The 14,087-nt window shown below is 40.2% G+C and overlaps 2 protein-coding genes across 4 annotated transcripts; both read right to left on the reverse strand.

Moving 5' to 3' along the window:
- Positions 1-464: 464 nt before the first annotated feature.
- TCTN2 (tectonic family member 2) lies at positions 465-8,288 on the reverse strand. Its single transcript, XM_062504422.1, has 18 exons — positions 8,160-8,288; positions 7,657-7,770; positions 7,283-7,356; positions 6,953-7,148; positions 6,645-6,745; positions 6,210-6,406; positions 5,856-5,979; positions 5,193-5,328; positions 4,519-4,584; positions 3,997-4,125; positions 3,669-3,746; positions 3,283-3,363; positions 2,871-2,982; positions 2,396-2,499; positions 1,933-2,083; positions 1,167-1,292; positions 996-1,084; positions 465-798 (listed from the first exon to the last, which is right to left on the reverse strand). Exons 1-18 carry the CDS (start codon positions 8,245-8,247, stop codon positions 692-694), a joined length of 2,073 nt encoding a protein of 690 aa, XP_062360406.1. The 5' UTR covers positions 8,248-8,288; the 3' UTR covers positions 465-691.
- Positions 8,289-9,228: 940 nt separating this feature from the next.
- GTF2H3 (general transcription factor IIH subunit 3) lies at positions 9,229-13,416 on the reverse strand. Of its 3 annotated transcripts, none has more exons than XM_062504321.1 (11): positions 13,307-13,416; positions 12,582-12,745; positions 12,270-12,332; positions 12,007-12,036; positions 11,531-11,559; positions 11,372-11,446; positions 11,136-11,189; positions 10,842-10,910; positions 10,586-10,721; positions 10,467-10,503; positions 9,229-10,379 (listed from the first exon to the last, which is right to left on the reverse strand). In XM_062504321.1, exons 1-11 carry the CDS (start codon positions 13,381-13,383, stop codon positions 10,310-10,312), a joined length of 804 nt encoding a protein of 267 aa, XP_062360305.1. In that variant the 5' UTR covers positions 13,384-13,416; the 3' UTR covers positions 9,229-10,309. The 3 variants fall into 3 exon arrangements, with proteins under 3 accessions (XP_062360305.1, XP_062360306.1, XP_062360307.1); XM_062504322.1 differs by having other exon boundaries at positions 12,007-12,045; XM_062504323.1 differs by lacking the exons at positions 11,136-11,189; positions 11,372-11,446 and having other exon boundaries at positions 13,307-13,413.
- Between the last annotated feature and the right edge of the window lie 671 nt (positions 13,417-14,087).

The following is a 14,087-nucleotide window of genomic DNA, read 5'->3' on the forward strand; positions in this document are numbered from 1 at the left end:
CTTGTCCTGTTCTACATTTCTCGATGAAGAGTCCCTTTCTATAGCCCTGCAGGCCCCTTCAGATACTGGAAGGTTGCTATAAGGTCTCCACACAACCTTTTATCCAGTCTGAACATCCCCAGTTGTAGCCTGTCTTCATAGCAGAACTGCTCCAGTCCTCTCCTCAGCTTTGTGACCCATCCAAACCACAAGAACGTCCCAAATGTTGCATTTCATCAGCTAAGAACAATGAGAAGATATTTTCTGTGCACAGTCACGGCAGGTTGCCAATGCAAAGCATTAACTGGAAAAGAGAATTTCAGATCAAGATGTGAAAACATCTGAAGGGCTACAACTTCTCAGAACTGTGAGAAGTCAGCCCACTGCCCCAAGAACTGGTGGGCACAAGGTGTTTCTTGTCAAGAGAAGCTTCTAGACTAGGAGAAATAAACTGTCTTGAGAGGACAATGGTCCATCCATGAGGACAATCCCAACACTGCTGCAGCCTCTGGGCAGGACTCGCCACATTCTTGAAGTCAACTCTGCACTTTGCTACTAAAAATACAGAGTCTAGAGCTCAAAAATAATTTATTATTCTTTGTTTTGAGTAACAGCCATTTTCTCTATGCTGTAGAAGTACTGATTTTATGTACCTTTAAATGCTCACATAAATTGTCTACAAAATCCAAGAATGTTTCTCCATAAATTTTACCTATCTGTTCCATAATTTAGAAAACCAAGGGTTGCTCATAATTGCTGCAAGCAAAACAAGAAATGCCAGAAACAGGCCTTTGGCAAGACACTGGGAATATGGCTCTCCTGGAAAAAAGAAACAAAAACAAAACCAAAAACAAGTGTAAGCATGTGAGAGCTAAATTTTAGTTTATAAAACAACCCAAACATACAGATTAAAATTTATGCAAAAGCATTCTTTCAGACTAAACTCCCCACATCTATGCTTCAAAGAAATACTGCCTGTCATGTTTTGTGGCATCCCACACTGTTTATTATTTTACCTGTGTAAAAGCGTGTCAGTGGATAAAGGAGCTGTGGCCAGCACACCTCATTTCGATTGCAGTCAAACTCTTCATAAATCTTGTGATATCTGGAAAAAAGGAACCTTTTGGTTAATGCAAGTCACATTACATCCGCTGAACATAATGGGAGGTCGTTTTCACCAAAACTACCTTGTCACTGGAAGGGGTGGCTGAGCTGGGACTTCAATGAACTGAACAGAAGCTGTGATGGGGAGAATACTGAGGGTGTTTTTGCAGCCAATCCCACACTGGAACTGCCATAAGACTGTTGAGTAACTGTAACAAAAAGCATAACTATTTTTTGAGGGCTGGAAATGAAAGTTTAGACCCTAAACACAAGCAGGAAAGGTCAAAACACACAGTATTTATGAAGAGGTTGATAATCCCTGGATTTTCCACATCGTACAAGGGAAGAACTTGCACAGACTGGAAATGAGGTAAAATGGAACAGAATCCCAGTTATTTGATAGGGATTGACCTGTGGAGGAGGGGGGGGAAGTGTTTGCAGAGTGAAAATTCAGTTTCAGGAAAGAATTGGCACAGCTCCCAAGAGCTGAGCAGTGGGGTAAGCCAGAACACAGGACAATCTTGCTGCTTCTACCACATGACTCCTGATAGGATGCCCTGTGTATGTTTGCTGCTGGCATTATCATATGTTTTATTTAATATTTCAGTGAAGTATAAAGATTATCTCCTTTTAATCATCATTTTTTTTCCTATAATTTTCTTTTCAGAGGAAGAAAGGCTAGCCTGGCTGTGATCAAAGGAATTTGGGTTGAAGAGTGAAAGGCATGTAAAAAGCCAGCAACAAAACCCACCCTTTTTGTTTGTAAAATTGATTTGGGATATGTTAGATAAGCAAGGTTCAAAATGAAGAATTTATTTGTCAGATAGCCAGAGACACAACTCACTTTACCTGATCTGCACAGCAAGAATCTGCTGCTGGGGAATCCCTTGCACTGCTCCCACTTTAGCAAAGATGATGCGAATATTCAGGTTTGCAGGAATATCTGGACAAATGCCTTTTAAACCTCCAGTGCTCACATTAGAACTAAATGGATCAAGACCTGTGAAGGAAAATTGCGGGTTTAAAATATAAATGTTATGGAAAACATTTCATATTGAAGAATTAGATTATTCTCATAGGCCATTGAAATGCTGGTAACTGTCACACAGGACATACTTATTTATGTCCCTGTGTGCAGACTGGATGGATGGATGGATGGATGGATGGATGGATGGATGGATGGATGGATGGATGCAGACACACATATAACTAGCTTCAGGTGTTTAAATTTACAATTTGGATTTATATTGACATGCTTTATTTACTGCATGGGCATATGTAGACTACAAAGGACAACACAAAGCTCACTTACGTATAATTTCCACCCAGTCATTTAGATCACTGTAACTGGAATTGTCCCTCTTTCCAATGTGAGTAGCTTGTATTAATGCATTCAGTTTCTCAGTCACATTTCCTCTGCAAAGTAAGAATGCAACATCACACAGAATGTAAATCTGTACTGTCTTACCACATGCAATATTACTGTATCCCAAGGCCAGTTTCATCTGAAAGATGTTATCACACAACAAAAATAAACTTGACTAATGAAGGGAAGAAATGGCCAAGTATTGCAGCCAACACAGTCCTCATTTGAGTAAAGAGTGAAACCATTATTATGATTTTCCATCAAAAACAGAAGTGAGACAATTAACCACAGAAAGCTGGAACCCACACGTGAATATTTAAAAAGAATGTACCAGTGCTGATGGGAAGCACTTGTAGACAGTCACAGAACAACCAACAAGAGGGATGAAGCACAGATAAACAATTCAGCTTGTGTAGCTCACCTTAAAAGGCTGCAATCTTCATTAATATCAACTTCTAGAATGCACCCAGAGTATGAGTCTACTCCAAATAGAACTGGTCTGTAAGTTGCTGATGCACATAAACCTCTGCCAGCTGTGAAATGAAAAGATCTTACTTGAGCTTTCCTATTATCCACCTTTGGATCTTTAGCTTTCAATTTTGTGCTAAACATAGAACCTTAGAATGCAAACTCAGCATGGTAGAGTTCAAAACCAGATACAAGTCCATTCAATTTTCCAAGAAAGCATTAAAGGTTCTCTCATTGACCTTTAAAGTTTGGGAAAGAAAAGCAAAATCTGGCAGAGATTTTTAACTAAAATATGTTTTAAAAAATCCAGAAACCAATATTTTAGCATTAACTACAATTGAAGTTGCAACCTCACAAGCCAATACCTGGCTGCCAAATGTTTAGGCTTCCAAGAGGATCAGAAGCATTCAGATTTGCAGCTCTCACTGGTTTTCCAACATGATACCCTAAACAGAGAAGGGTAGATTATGAACACTGTAGAAGAATCTGTAAGCATTAGCATTGTTTTAAATGCCATCAATCTTGAAGTACATGACAAGGCATTTCCATTACAGTAGGAATGACCTCACTTTAAATAATCAATATCTATGCAACAAAAGCCCAAGAACCACTCACTGCTATTGGCAGTGCAGTAAGGCAGGAAGTTGAAGGCTGGCAACACAAAGAAGTACAAAAGAAATATAATCACTGATAAGAGTCTGTACAGTACATTTTTTTATTATTTTCAATAGGCAAAATAAAGTATTAATACCTGGATTCTCAAACAGTTCCTCTCCATCAGTACTGTTTACATTTAGAAATTCAACTGTGAATCTCTGTGCCAGGATTTCTGGGAAAAGAAAAAGGTATGACTTTTAAATAAGTAAATGAGCAAAACGTGTGTTCTATATAGGGCACAAACTTGTCTTTCATTAGGGACTGAAGATTCTAACTAAATTAATTGAAATCAGCCCCATAATTTTCTTTCTAGAGTCTGAGGAAAATTATTTTTAAGAAGAATTAGCAAATAAGAGATTCTATCACATAATTTCCATCCAGAAGACAAAGAAATAAATCAAAAATCATAAATGTCATGATACCTCCATCACATAAGCTTCCAAGGAAGACAGTGACATTTATTTGCTCAATTTTCTTGTCTTTCCAAGTGAATTTATAATGTTCTGCAAATGTTACATTTTGACACAGAACCTCAGCAGCAGGAAGGTTTTCTGGCAGAAGGAAAAAAGAAAAGGTCATAATGAAAAGCATTCTAATTAGAAAGCTCTGCTACTGCAGCTGAGAAAGAACACATTAAAACCTTGGCAAAATTCTGGAAATTACAACATTTATCTTTTTGAGAATTTATTTTTCTGTTTCAATTTGCAGTGGTGCAATCCCCCATGTATGCAAGGTAAGGAACCTGATTTCCTGACCAGCTGTGATCAACTGGAGTAAACTAAATACTTCCTGCTTTGCAGGAAGCCAGTTTACTTTTTCAGTCTTAGATAACATAAAATTCCTCCTAAGAATTGCAGCAGGTAAACACTGTAGACATCAAAATAATCTATTTCATAGACAGTCCATGCTAAGTAAGAAACATTAATTAAATACAATAGACCTACCACTTTCAGTGATGAATTTGCCCCTGTCAGTTATGGCTCTATAGACAACATTTTGTTGGATGAAGTCTGAGAATGAAAAACAAACAAAGACTTCTGTTTTCACATCTGAGGTACAATCCTTGTTGTTATGAAAACTGAGTAGGAAATTATTTCAAAAATTAATTTTGGTAAAGACCCACACTGTTTATGTATTTTGAAAGCACAGCTTATATTACAGAGGTAATACAGACTAACAAAATTAGATGATTATGGAGCATAAAATATGTTCATGCTGGTAATCACATTATGTCAAACTCTAGAATGACTCTTCATAAGTACAAGCTTTTGTAATGCAGAGAGAAACCACTTCTCACTAACTCTAAAACGCTGATGCTGCACCCTCCTGACAGAAAACTGGCTCTGCAACAGTCTGAAAATGAGTCACCAGGAACAGGCAAATGGGAAACAAAGACCCATCCCATTATTTCTTACCTCCTAAATCCCACCTAAAAGGTGGGACACTTGCTAGGAGGTGATGAGAAACAGGAACAGAACATCCCCAAATGCTGAACTTCGGCCACCAGATAACACAGGTGTTACATTTAACGACTGTGCCAACAGCCCTGGGGGTTTGTTCTGTTCCAGCAGCTCTGAGAAACACGAAACACATTCCTGCTTGGATTTCTGCAGCATACCTGCAGTGCCAGTGTTTATCCTCACGTCATGGGGCAGGCCTTCCTTGTAAGATTCCAAATCGGTGAGGCACTTGACATCAAAGTTGTGGAGATAAGCCACGGGAGCATTCCCAGCACACTGCCCAGCCATGGATTGCTGCAGGAGGTTCACACAAATAAGGATTTTCCAGCCCCTTGCTTTTCATTTGAAGATTACTTGCTAGTAAAATGCCCCACGTGTGCACTACATAACACTTTGACAAGCGAGCTACGTGATGTTAAAAAACCACCTCAGCCTCTGGCAAAAGAGAGCACAGCTTTAAAAGTAGTTTCAATGTACTTTTAAAAACACAGCTTTAAAAACAGTTTCAATGTACACTGCGACTTTATCTTCATTTGTGAAAATAATTATAACCAAAAAGTGTTTCCAAAATTCATTACCTCTTGCAGGGATGGGCAAGGGGAAGAGGAAGGATATTGTTTACTTTTAGTAATGACTTTGTGCTTCTGTTTTGGGTTTTTTGGTTGGTTGGTTGGTTGGTTGAGGGGTCTTTTGTGACAAATATAGCCCACCACTTCCAACATCAAGGTGCTGAAATTGGATGCAAAGCTATAAGGAGGGTGATGCAGGGAGTTCCAAACAAAGCATGAGGAATCGAAAGCTCATAAGCACCAAGTGATTACCTGAGGAACAGTAAAATACTCATCTTCTTCTGTTATAACTGGATCTCCTTCTCTGTAACCAGTGAAAGGTTTGCCAGGAGAAGTTTGTAGAGGAATCTTAAATGAAGGAACTTTGGGTGTAGAACTGCAAACAAATTTAAAAATTAAACAGTGCTTTACTCTTTACCTCACACAAATAATTACAGGTTTGCTTTCATGTCCCCTGTTCTTATATACTACCAATTACATTTATCCACTTGCACTGAAGTTTTACACCCTAAAACCCTAATTTCAAAGTAACTTTCATTATAAAGACAGGTTATATTTTGGTTGCATAATGAGTGTGATGAGATAATAAATTTTCTTAAGACTCACACAGAGCCATGATAAAAATAGCCAAGAAACGGTGTGTTGTCAAGAGAAGACTGTACACAGAGGAAGGGAAACCACTCAGGGGTATATTCCATTGACTGGGAAGAGCACAGCTGATCAAAAGGTGGGTTTACATCCCCACCAAACACTCCAGTGAAACATGATCCACTGAATAACTGCTGCAAGTCTGGTGTACACTCCTGAAAGGGAAAAGAATGGTCAGTTTTCAGGAAGGTAATTGCAATACTTATGAAAATATAAAGCCAAACTTACAGGTAAATCAAGCAACTTTGCAGAGAGAACATAATTACTTTTAGAAATCCTGGAACATCCAAACACACCATCTAGTCTGAAGCACTCAGTATCTCTCTCTCCCCACAGACAAGAGAGTCTAGACCACTGATAACACTTAATCAAAGTTTAATAAGAAATAAGTACCAGATCACAGCAACAACGAATATCACAAGCTCCAGCTGTTAAGTTACAAGGACAAGAGCCCAAGGGCTTAAATGCCTGGTTTGGGATGACAGTTGCATTTTCTGTAACAGAAGTAGAAGAGAAAATCACATTAAGTGGACTGAAATCCAAATAAAAAGACCAACGGCACACTGCAGTTTATTCTGTGTAGAAACCTTTTTTTAAATTCCATTGATTGCCCAGTATCTCTTACTGCTGCCCAAATCCCAATTTTTTTCATACAGAAAGGAAAATAACAGCCAAAATGCCATTTCTTCTTTAGCACTTACCTGACACATTTCCTGCAAAGGAAGAGTTGGCAAATATTTCAGCTTGAATCAGGAGCTGTGCCAGCATCACTGAACCACGGCAAGCTAAAACCTGGAGTGTTTCCACCATGCACAGAGGTGAGGGGCAGCACTCAGTGGCATTGGGCAAACACAGCTCCAGAGTTCTGCTGAGGCTCACAGTCACCTTGGAAGTGTTCTGGATTAAAAACAAAATAAAGTTTGACAGCTCCAATAACTTGTATTAAATTGCTCTTGTCTATAACATTCATCAGCTTCTGAAAGAGAAGGTGGAATGAAGTGGAATAACAGAAAAATCAGGATTTTACACACCACACCAGGAGTTACATCCAAATTCCAATCTCCAGCTCTTTTACTTCCACTGCAATTTGCAGGTTGCAATTTTCCTATAACAAAAGAAAAAATTTAAAGGCATTCCACTGTCATATAGAAAAGACTAGGAAATGAGAAGTACATTTAAACTCCTCTTGTGCCTTCAAGTACACCCTCACATATACACCCAGTTGACAAGGAACCAACTGAGAACTAAGGGGTTAATCACAGGAATGTCCGAAATTCCTGTTTCTGTAACTATTAAGACACCAAATGACAAGCATCACCATTTCTCTAGTAATTTTTGTGTCAAAAAATATTAACAATTCAAGCATATTTATTTACATGGGGGAAAAGGGTTTAAGTGTTCTTACCTGTCTCTGCATCTCTAGGACTTAAAATTATAGAAAAATTAACTCCTGAAGAATTGCCAAGGAAAAATGAATCAACTCTGGGCCCTGACATATGAATAAACGAAGGCTGAAAGACTGAAAAAAAAGAGAAAGAAACAAGTTGACTAAAATAAGTAGCATCTGTAAGACATATAGATCTTGTGCTTGGGTTATATTCTCATGCTCTTATGGGCGCCGTATCAAGTTTAGGGCTCGGAGTTGGGAGTTTCGTTGGCTTTTTATTTCTAGACTTTGCCAAAGTTGGAAAGTCCTACATAAACTGCTCCACCCTCCCCCTCTGTGCAGAAGAAACGCCACACCGAGCACGTTGGGGTTTGGGAGGGTTCCCCTCAGGGTCTGCGCCGCCTCCCCTCACGCCCACCCGGGCAGATCCCGCCGCGAGCCGAGCGCCATCCCCACACCCCCACCCGTGCCTCGGCCCCCGGAGACCGCCATTCACTGCGGCCGCTCACGCCCTGACCCACCGCTGTCCCCGGCCAGCTGCCCGGGGCAGGGAGCCGCCCGCAGCAGCAGCAGCAGCGGCAGCAGCGCCCCAGAGCTGGCAGCCCCCATAGCGCTACGGCGGCCGCCCGGCCGCCATCTTGCAGCGGCAGCGCGGCGCCATGGCAACGCGGAGGGCGGGAAACGGCCTCACGGAAAGGGCGGGAAATGACCTCACGGAAAGGGCGGGAAATGGCCTCACGGAAAGGGCGGGAACGCGGCCGTCTCACGGGGCAAGGCCGGGGGAGCTGCGGTGGCGGAGCAGCTCCGGACCTTGGGCCGGGCACAAACTAACAATGCTAACAAACAAGTTCTAAGTGTGTGAGAAAAGTTTAGGGCTCTGTGGGCCCGGGGAGGGAGTCAGCACGGTTTGGGAAGAGGGAGGTAGTATTGGTTGTGAACGTGAAAGAATGCGGAATTTATGGACTGCTAGGACATGAGGCTGGACTTCCAAGTTAAGGAAGAAACTAATCAAACCAGCTCATTAATTTTGCTGAAATCAGATGCAGGTAATTCTGGTAGGAGGCCAGTGACCGAAGAAACCCCCAATCCCTAAGGAAGAGAGAAACTGAACATGTGGGCTGATTAAAATGAGAAGCAAGAATCATTAACCAGTAGGCATTAGAGTACTAATTAATATGAGTATGTAACTTGTAGCAAATAAACACTAATCCCTTTGCTAGAATGTATAAATAGTTAAGTTTTCATGACTGATGCACATTTTACAGAGCAGTTCCCATCTACCTCAATGCTGAATAAAGTAACACTGACGTTTTAATCTTGCAGACTTGTTAAGAGTTTCATTTCCTGGTTTTTGGTGATAATCCCAGACACATCTGTCCCTCAGCATCTCCCGACTTGGACCTGTCCTCCTTCACCCACTGTCAGTCACATCACACCATGAGATTCAACAAAACTCCCAAGAAAACCATGTAGCTCACCCTTAAATATCAAAGCAATATCTGACCACATTTGAAAAAAGAGACTGTCTTTATTACAAAAGTTTTATACAACATAAATTATAAATACAGCCTTCACACAAAATGGCTCTTGTCAATGAAAAAAAAGCTTGCCTTCTTACATTGGCAAGCCCAGAAAAAACTGGCACTGCAGCTGTTACAGTGACAAAACCTGATGTGAATATCAAGACCTGAAAAATTCCTGTATATACATTAGGAAGGAAAAAATAATTTGTTTTCTATGTGGAAAAAAAATTCCTTTCAGAAGAAAGGTTAAACTAACAAATTACATAGTTCTCTTTAGAAGGAGATAGGGTTTGTTTCTTTAAATGAAAGCCACATTCAGAAGTACACAGCAGACCTTCCTGCCATAAAAGACACCAATCCAAAAGTCTTTGTTCTTGTCATGTCAGATGGAAACCCACATACTAAAAATAAGAAGTGTGCCTGTTACATTACAACAACATTTCTTGTTTTCCAGTTTCAAAATAAAACCTAGAAAACTAACATAGTTAGGCTGCAGTTACTGATGTTATTTTAAACAAAGGGAGGCCTTTTCATTCACAAATGAAGAGATATTAAATTGATAAAGAAATGCCACAAGGACAGTACAGTCACAGGAATATGAATACATGTGAGTGCACATGCAGGGCAAGTAGCACCTTTTTTTTTTTTTTTTTCCCCCCAAGTGGCTCACAAACCATCTTGAAAACGATGGCTCATATTGCTAGTAAGAAGTTGAAGTCCCTGGAACAGCCCAGTGCTACCATTCTGATCCTACACATTAGAAAAGGTCATTTTTAACTTTACACCAACATACAGAAAGAATTGAAGCTCTCCTGACTTTGAAAATAACTTGGAGGTGTGAAATTTAGCAGTGGACAGAACACCCTCAAATTCACAGGCTGTGTCTCTTTACCAGGATGCAACTTCTGGTTCCTCTTACAGTTAAAAATTAGTATTTAAAACAGCACAGATTGCATGGTAATACAGTGATTTGTTACTTAACAGGCTGCATAGAAGACATACATTTTAAATATTTATCCCCTAAGAAACAAGTAATAGCACTGCATACAGCTCTCTTTCATATCCAATAAAAAGTGCCATCAGTTTCTCAAGTAGGTTCCATTTCATGGAATTACTGGAGGAGGTAATGATGTATTTACATAATGTTGCTATGCAGCTACCTTTAATTTCTTCTTCTTTGCTTTCATGACGGGTGGCAATGATATTTTGAAAGCAGTCCTGGGAAAAAAATAGGGAAAAGCAACTGTCAGATACACTGAACACATTCCCACACTCATCCTTGAAATACAAAGAACAAACACTTACTCGCAGGTACTGCAGATAGGACTGAAGTTGCAGAATACTGAAAAATCAAAGAAATGGTTTTCACTAAAACAGGTCATTCGAATGTAAGAAATCAGACTGTTAAATATTTATAAACTTACTTGACAAGCACACGGAGCACACGTAGCCAATTTCAATGAGGTTCCGATGACAGAAGCAGGCAGCTCTGTAGTCAACGTGAACAGGAGGTGGAAGGACAAGCTGTGATCTCTGCTCTTGATCAGGGAGGAAAACCCACTGCATGGACAGAGAAAAGTATTTTGTGAATTGGTATTCCTGTATTATCTCGTCAGTGAAGGGAGTAATATTTCACATCTGACACACGGAAAACACCAAAGTGTTTTTTAAGTGACTTACCAACAAATACTGCAGAAGGGATGGCATGTGGGGCACTTTCAAATATATGCCACCTGTAATATCACAGGCCTGCAAAGCAGGGACAAGGATCAGATTGTTGTGTGATGACATTAACAGGGCATATAAAATATCCATGTACTGCACAAGGCTGGCCTGTCAGAACTGTCAGATGCACTGAACATATTTCCACACCCACTCTTGATTGAAGGAAAGAGCTGAAGAACATGTTGAACTGTCTAACATCAAGTACTTATGAGTTAATATAAATGGCAAATAGGAACAGCAAGTCTGTACCTGTTGTAGAAGACCTGAATCAGAGTCCAAGACACAGGCATCAATCAAAATACTCTGCAAGAGATTAAATGCATGAGAAACAAATTTAGCCAGGACCCACACAGCCCTGTCAGTGTTACTGTCATGATTTGTTTCCACAATAAATGAACTATAAATCATGTAATCGTAAGAGAAATTAATATTTCTATTATCTTTGCACAGAAATAAAATATAAATGGAAAATAGGGCAGCTTCACCTGTTTCTGTGCTGCAAAGATCACATTCATGAAATTCATGTATTGCAATGCGCTGTCTTCTGCAGCTTTTATGACCTAAATAAAAACTCAAACTTGTTAGCCTACATATATCACTGGATTTCAAGACTAAGAGAAAACTGTGACAGCAAAAGTTCTTACCAGAATCCTTGATTTAATTTCTTGATTGGCTAAGTATGAAAAAGAAAGAGAAATGCATCAGCACATTGTTTGTATCACCCCTTTAATTCTGTAGCATCTGACACCTCAGAATATACTGGACGTTAGATCTAACAGGTCACATAAAATATGTATGTGAAACTATTTCCACTCCCAGTGACAATTACCTATGGACTAATTCCTCTCATCCTTCAGTTATTCCAAGGAAATTCCAGTTACAGTTTTATTTGCACACAACAGAAAATCACCCTAAGGACGTGGACTATTGATCAAGTCCTTTAACTGTTTTAAATGAGGCAACTTCAAAAGATCAAAATAAACCTTTACCTATTAGTGCCAATTTTGGGAATGGGAGTGTGTCCAAACATGTACATTTGTTTGTGTGTGCATGTGCATTTATACCTGTTACTCAGGTTAAAATATTTACTCAGTGTTGAAAACAGGAAAAGAGGATTTACCTTTTAGGTCTTTGCCCATCTTGTTGATGTCTGCATTAGCTGGCATTAAGGAATCTACATTCCATTCTTGGAAATAACTCCATGATTCACACCACACATTCACCACCTTGGCCAATACACATTTTGATAAGCACAAGCCACGGTTATCAGGCAAATGTTTCCATTTTAAGTATTGTAACAAAACAAGAATAGTAAAAGCCAGTGTTATAAGAAAGTCTTAAGAACACATAAAGGCTTTGAAGATTCTGAGATCAAAAGGATACAACAAAGTGCTTTAGCAAGTGATCCTGCTAACAGGGTTTCTGTTTGCTGGCCCTTCATGTCAGCTGCAAAAGGGCAAAAGTTGCTTTTATATATAAAAACAGCTACTGGACCTAACAATACAAAATACTATACATTTTTATCTTTGGCAAATAATACTAATGCAGAGGCCTGAAGAGTGAAACGCAATAAGATCATCTACTTTAAGAATAATAAAATTCACATGATGAAAATAGAGGACATTTCTGCAACTCTTTGACAATCCAAGTGTTTTGCAATTCTGCATATTTAGCCTAGAATTTTACCCTCCTTACTCTTTGTCATGAGGTCTTTAATCTCTTCTGCAATTGCATCATTTATTGCTGTTAATAATTCATATTTTCCATCCTTGCTGCCGGAGCAATTAGATTCCAAGGAAGGGCCTCCCTCTCCAAAGTGATCTGCAGCAGCCCAACGCTTCCCAGGGTACAGAAAACGGCTGAAACAGAGGAAAAACAAAGTCTTCATGTAAGAAAAAATGATATATATGAATCAGCTGCAAATGGCAGCACTCTGAAGTTTAATTTAAAATCCTTTTGATACTTGAAGCATTAAAGAAGCTATGTAAGATAGGTGACCTTCAACTTAAACTAGATTAAAACCCACATTCAGCTCCCTCCTTTTGAGACATCTCTTAAGAGGTCTGGCAAAGTTCTTTGGCTGTACCTGGGGGTTGATCCTGAGACTCACAAACATCTGGGGGAAAAAAAATATCCCCTAAACAGGGAACTTCTGCCACATGCATTGTCCCACTCCACACATACCTGCCATTCTCTCTCTGTGTATCTTTAAGTCTATTTAAACCTCCCTTCTGTCTTCTAAGTCTTTTTGTTACTTTGTAAGTCGTTAAGATTCTTTCCTGTATAGTTTCAGCTAATTTGCTTTTTTAAGACAATGATATATTACACACTTTTAACTTGGTTTCTTGCCATCAAACAAGAAAATCAGGACACAGATACAGGAAACTCGAAACCTTTACACTGTTGAGAAGCAGATCTACCTTTCCTGAGTGTGACTTGCTATTACAGCGAGTTTGTTGGTGCGATTCATGAGTAGGTGAGAGTTTCCCAGCACCATCACTGCATCGATGCATTTCGACAGGGTGAACTGCTGGGAAAAAAAAAAAGAATAGAGAAGATGTAGCACAATAACATTTACAGAGAAGCAATTCAGAAGAAATCTGTGAAATTACTGCAGTTAAAAAAACTCGGAAGATGTGGAAAGAGCTCCAATGAATACAGAATGCTGCATAGCTATTTCAAAAGGTATTATGGAACCCATTATAAATTAAATATAATGAACCCATTCAATATTATTAGTATTTTTAATTAAATAAATAAACAAACCCATTATTGTCTTGCTTTAGCAGACAACATTGGCAGAGTTCAGATGTCAAAGAAAATGGTGCAATTTCCCCCACAAACGGCTATCAGCAGTCCCAGCGCCCAAAGGCCGTACCTCAGCCTCTCCCAGGGCCCTCTTCCCCCACCAGATCGGGTTGGTGTCGAGGACGACGATCAGCAGGCTCAGCTCATCATCTGCAAAGGGACCACACAGCAGCGTCACTCAGGGGGAAAGCCCCCGGGCCCCGCTCACGGCCTCTGCTTCCCCACAGGGAGCCCGAGCGAACCCAGCCCGAGCGAACCCGCACACCCCGCCGGGACAGCCCGGCCCCGCTCACCCGCGCTCATCGCTCCGGCCGGGCAGCAGCGGCTCCGGCGCCCGTGGATGACGCCCGGGACCGGCGCTCCTCATCCGGGCACGCCCCGGGCCGGCCCTCC

Source organism: Cinclus cinclus, chromosome 17 (assembly GCF_963662255.1).
Source record: "Cinclus cinclus chromosome 17, bCinCin1.1, whole genome shotgun sequence".
Classification (NCBI taxonomy): Eukaryota; Metazoa; Chordata; class Aves; order Passeriformes; family Cinclidae; genus Cinclus; species Cinclus cinclus.

Bases quoted from the DNA above. Each gene is read 5' to 3' on its own strand.
- GTF2H3 (XM_062504322.1), bottom strand. From the start codon at position 13,383: ATGGTGCTGGGAAACTCTCACCTACTCATGAATCGCACCAACAAACTC. The intron at 12,746-13,306 runs GTAGATCTGCTT...CCTCTGTTTCAG, and splicing joins GCAAGTCACACTCAGGAAAG to CCGTTTTCTGTACCCTGGGA. The intron at 10,380-10,466 runs GTAAGTGTTTGT...TTTTTTTCCCAG, and splicing joins CCTATCTGCAGTACCTGCGA to GACTGCTTTCAAAATATCAT.
- TCTN2 (XM_062504422.1), bottom strand. From the start codon at position 8,247: ATGGGGGCTGCCAGCTCTGGGGCGCTGCTGCCGCTGCTGCTGCTGCTG. The intron at 7,149-7,282 runs GTGTGTAAAATC...TTTTTAATCCAG, and splicing joins TGGATGTAACTCCTGGTGTG to AACACTTCCAAGGTGACTGT. The intron at 4,585-5,192 runs GTATGCTGCAGA...TTTCATTCTCAG, and splicing joins GATAAACACTGGCACTGCAG to ACTTCATCCAACAAAATGTT.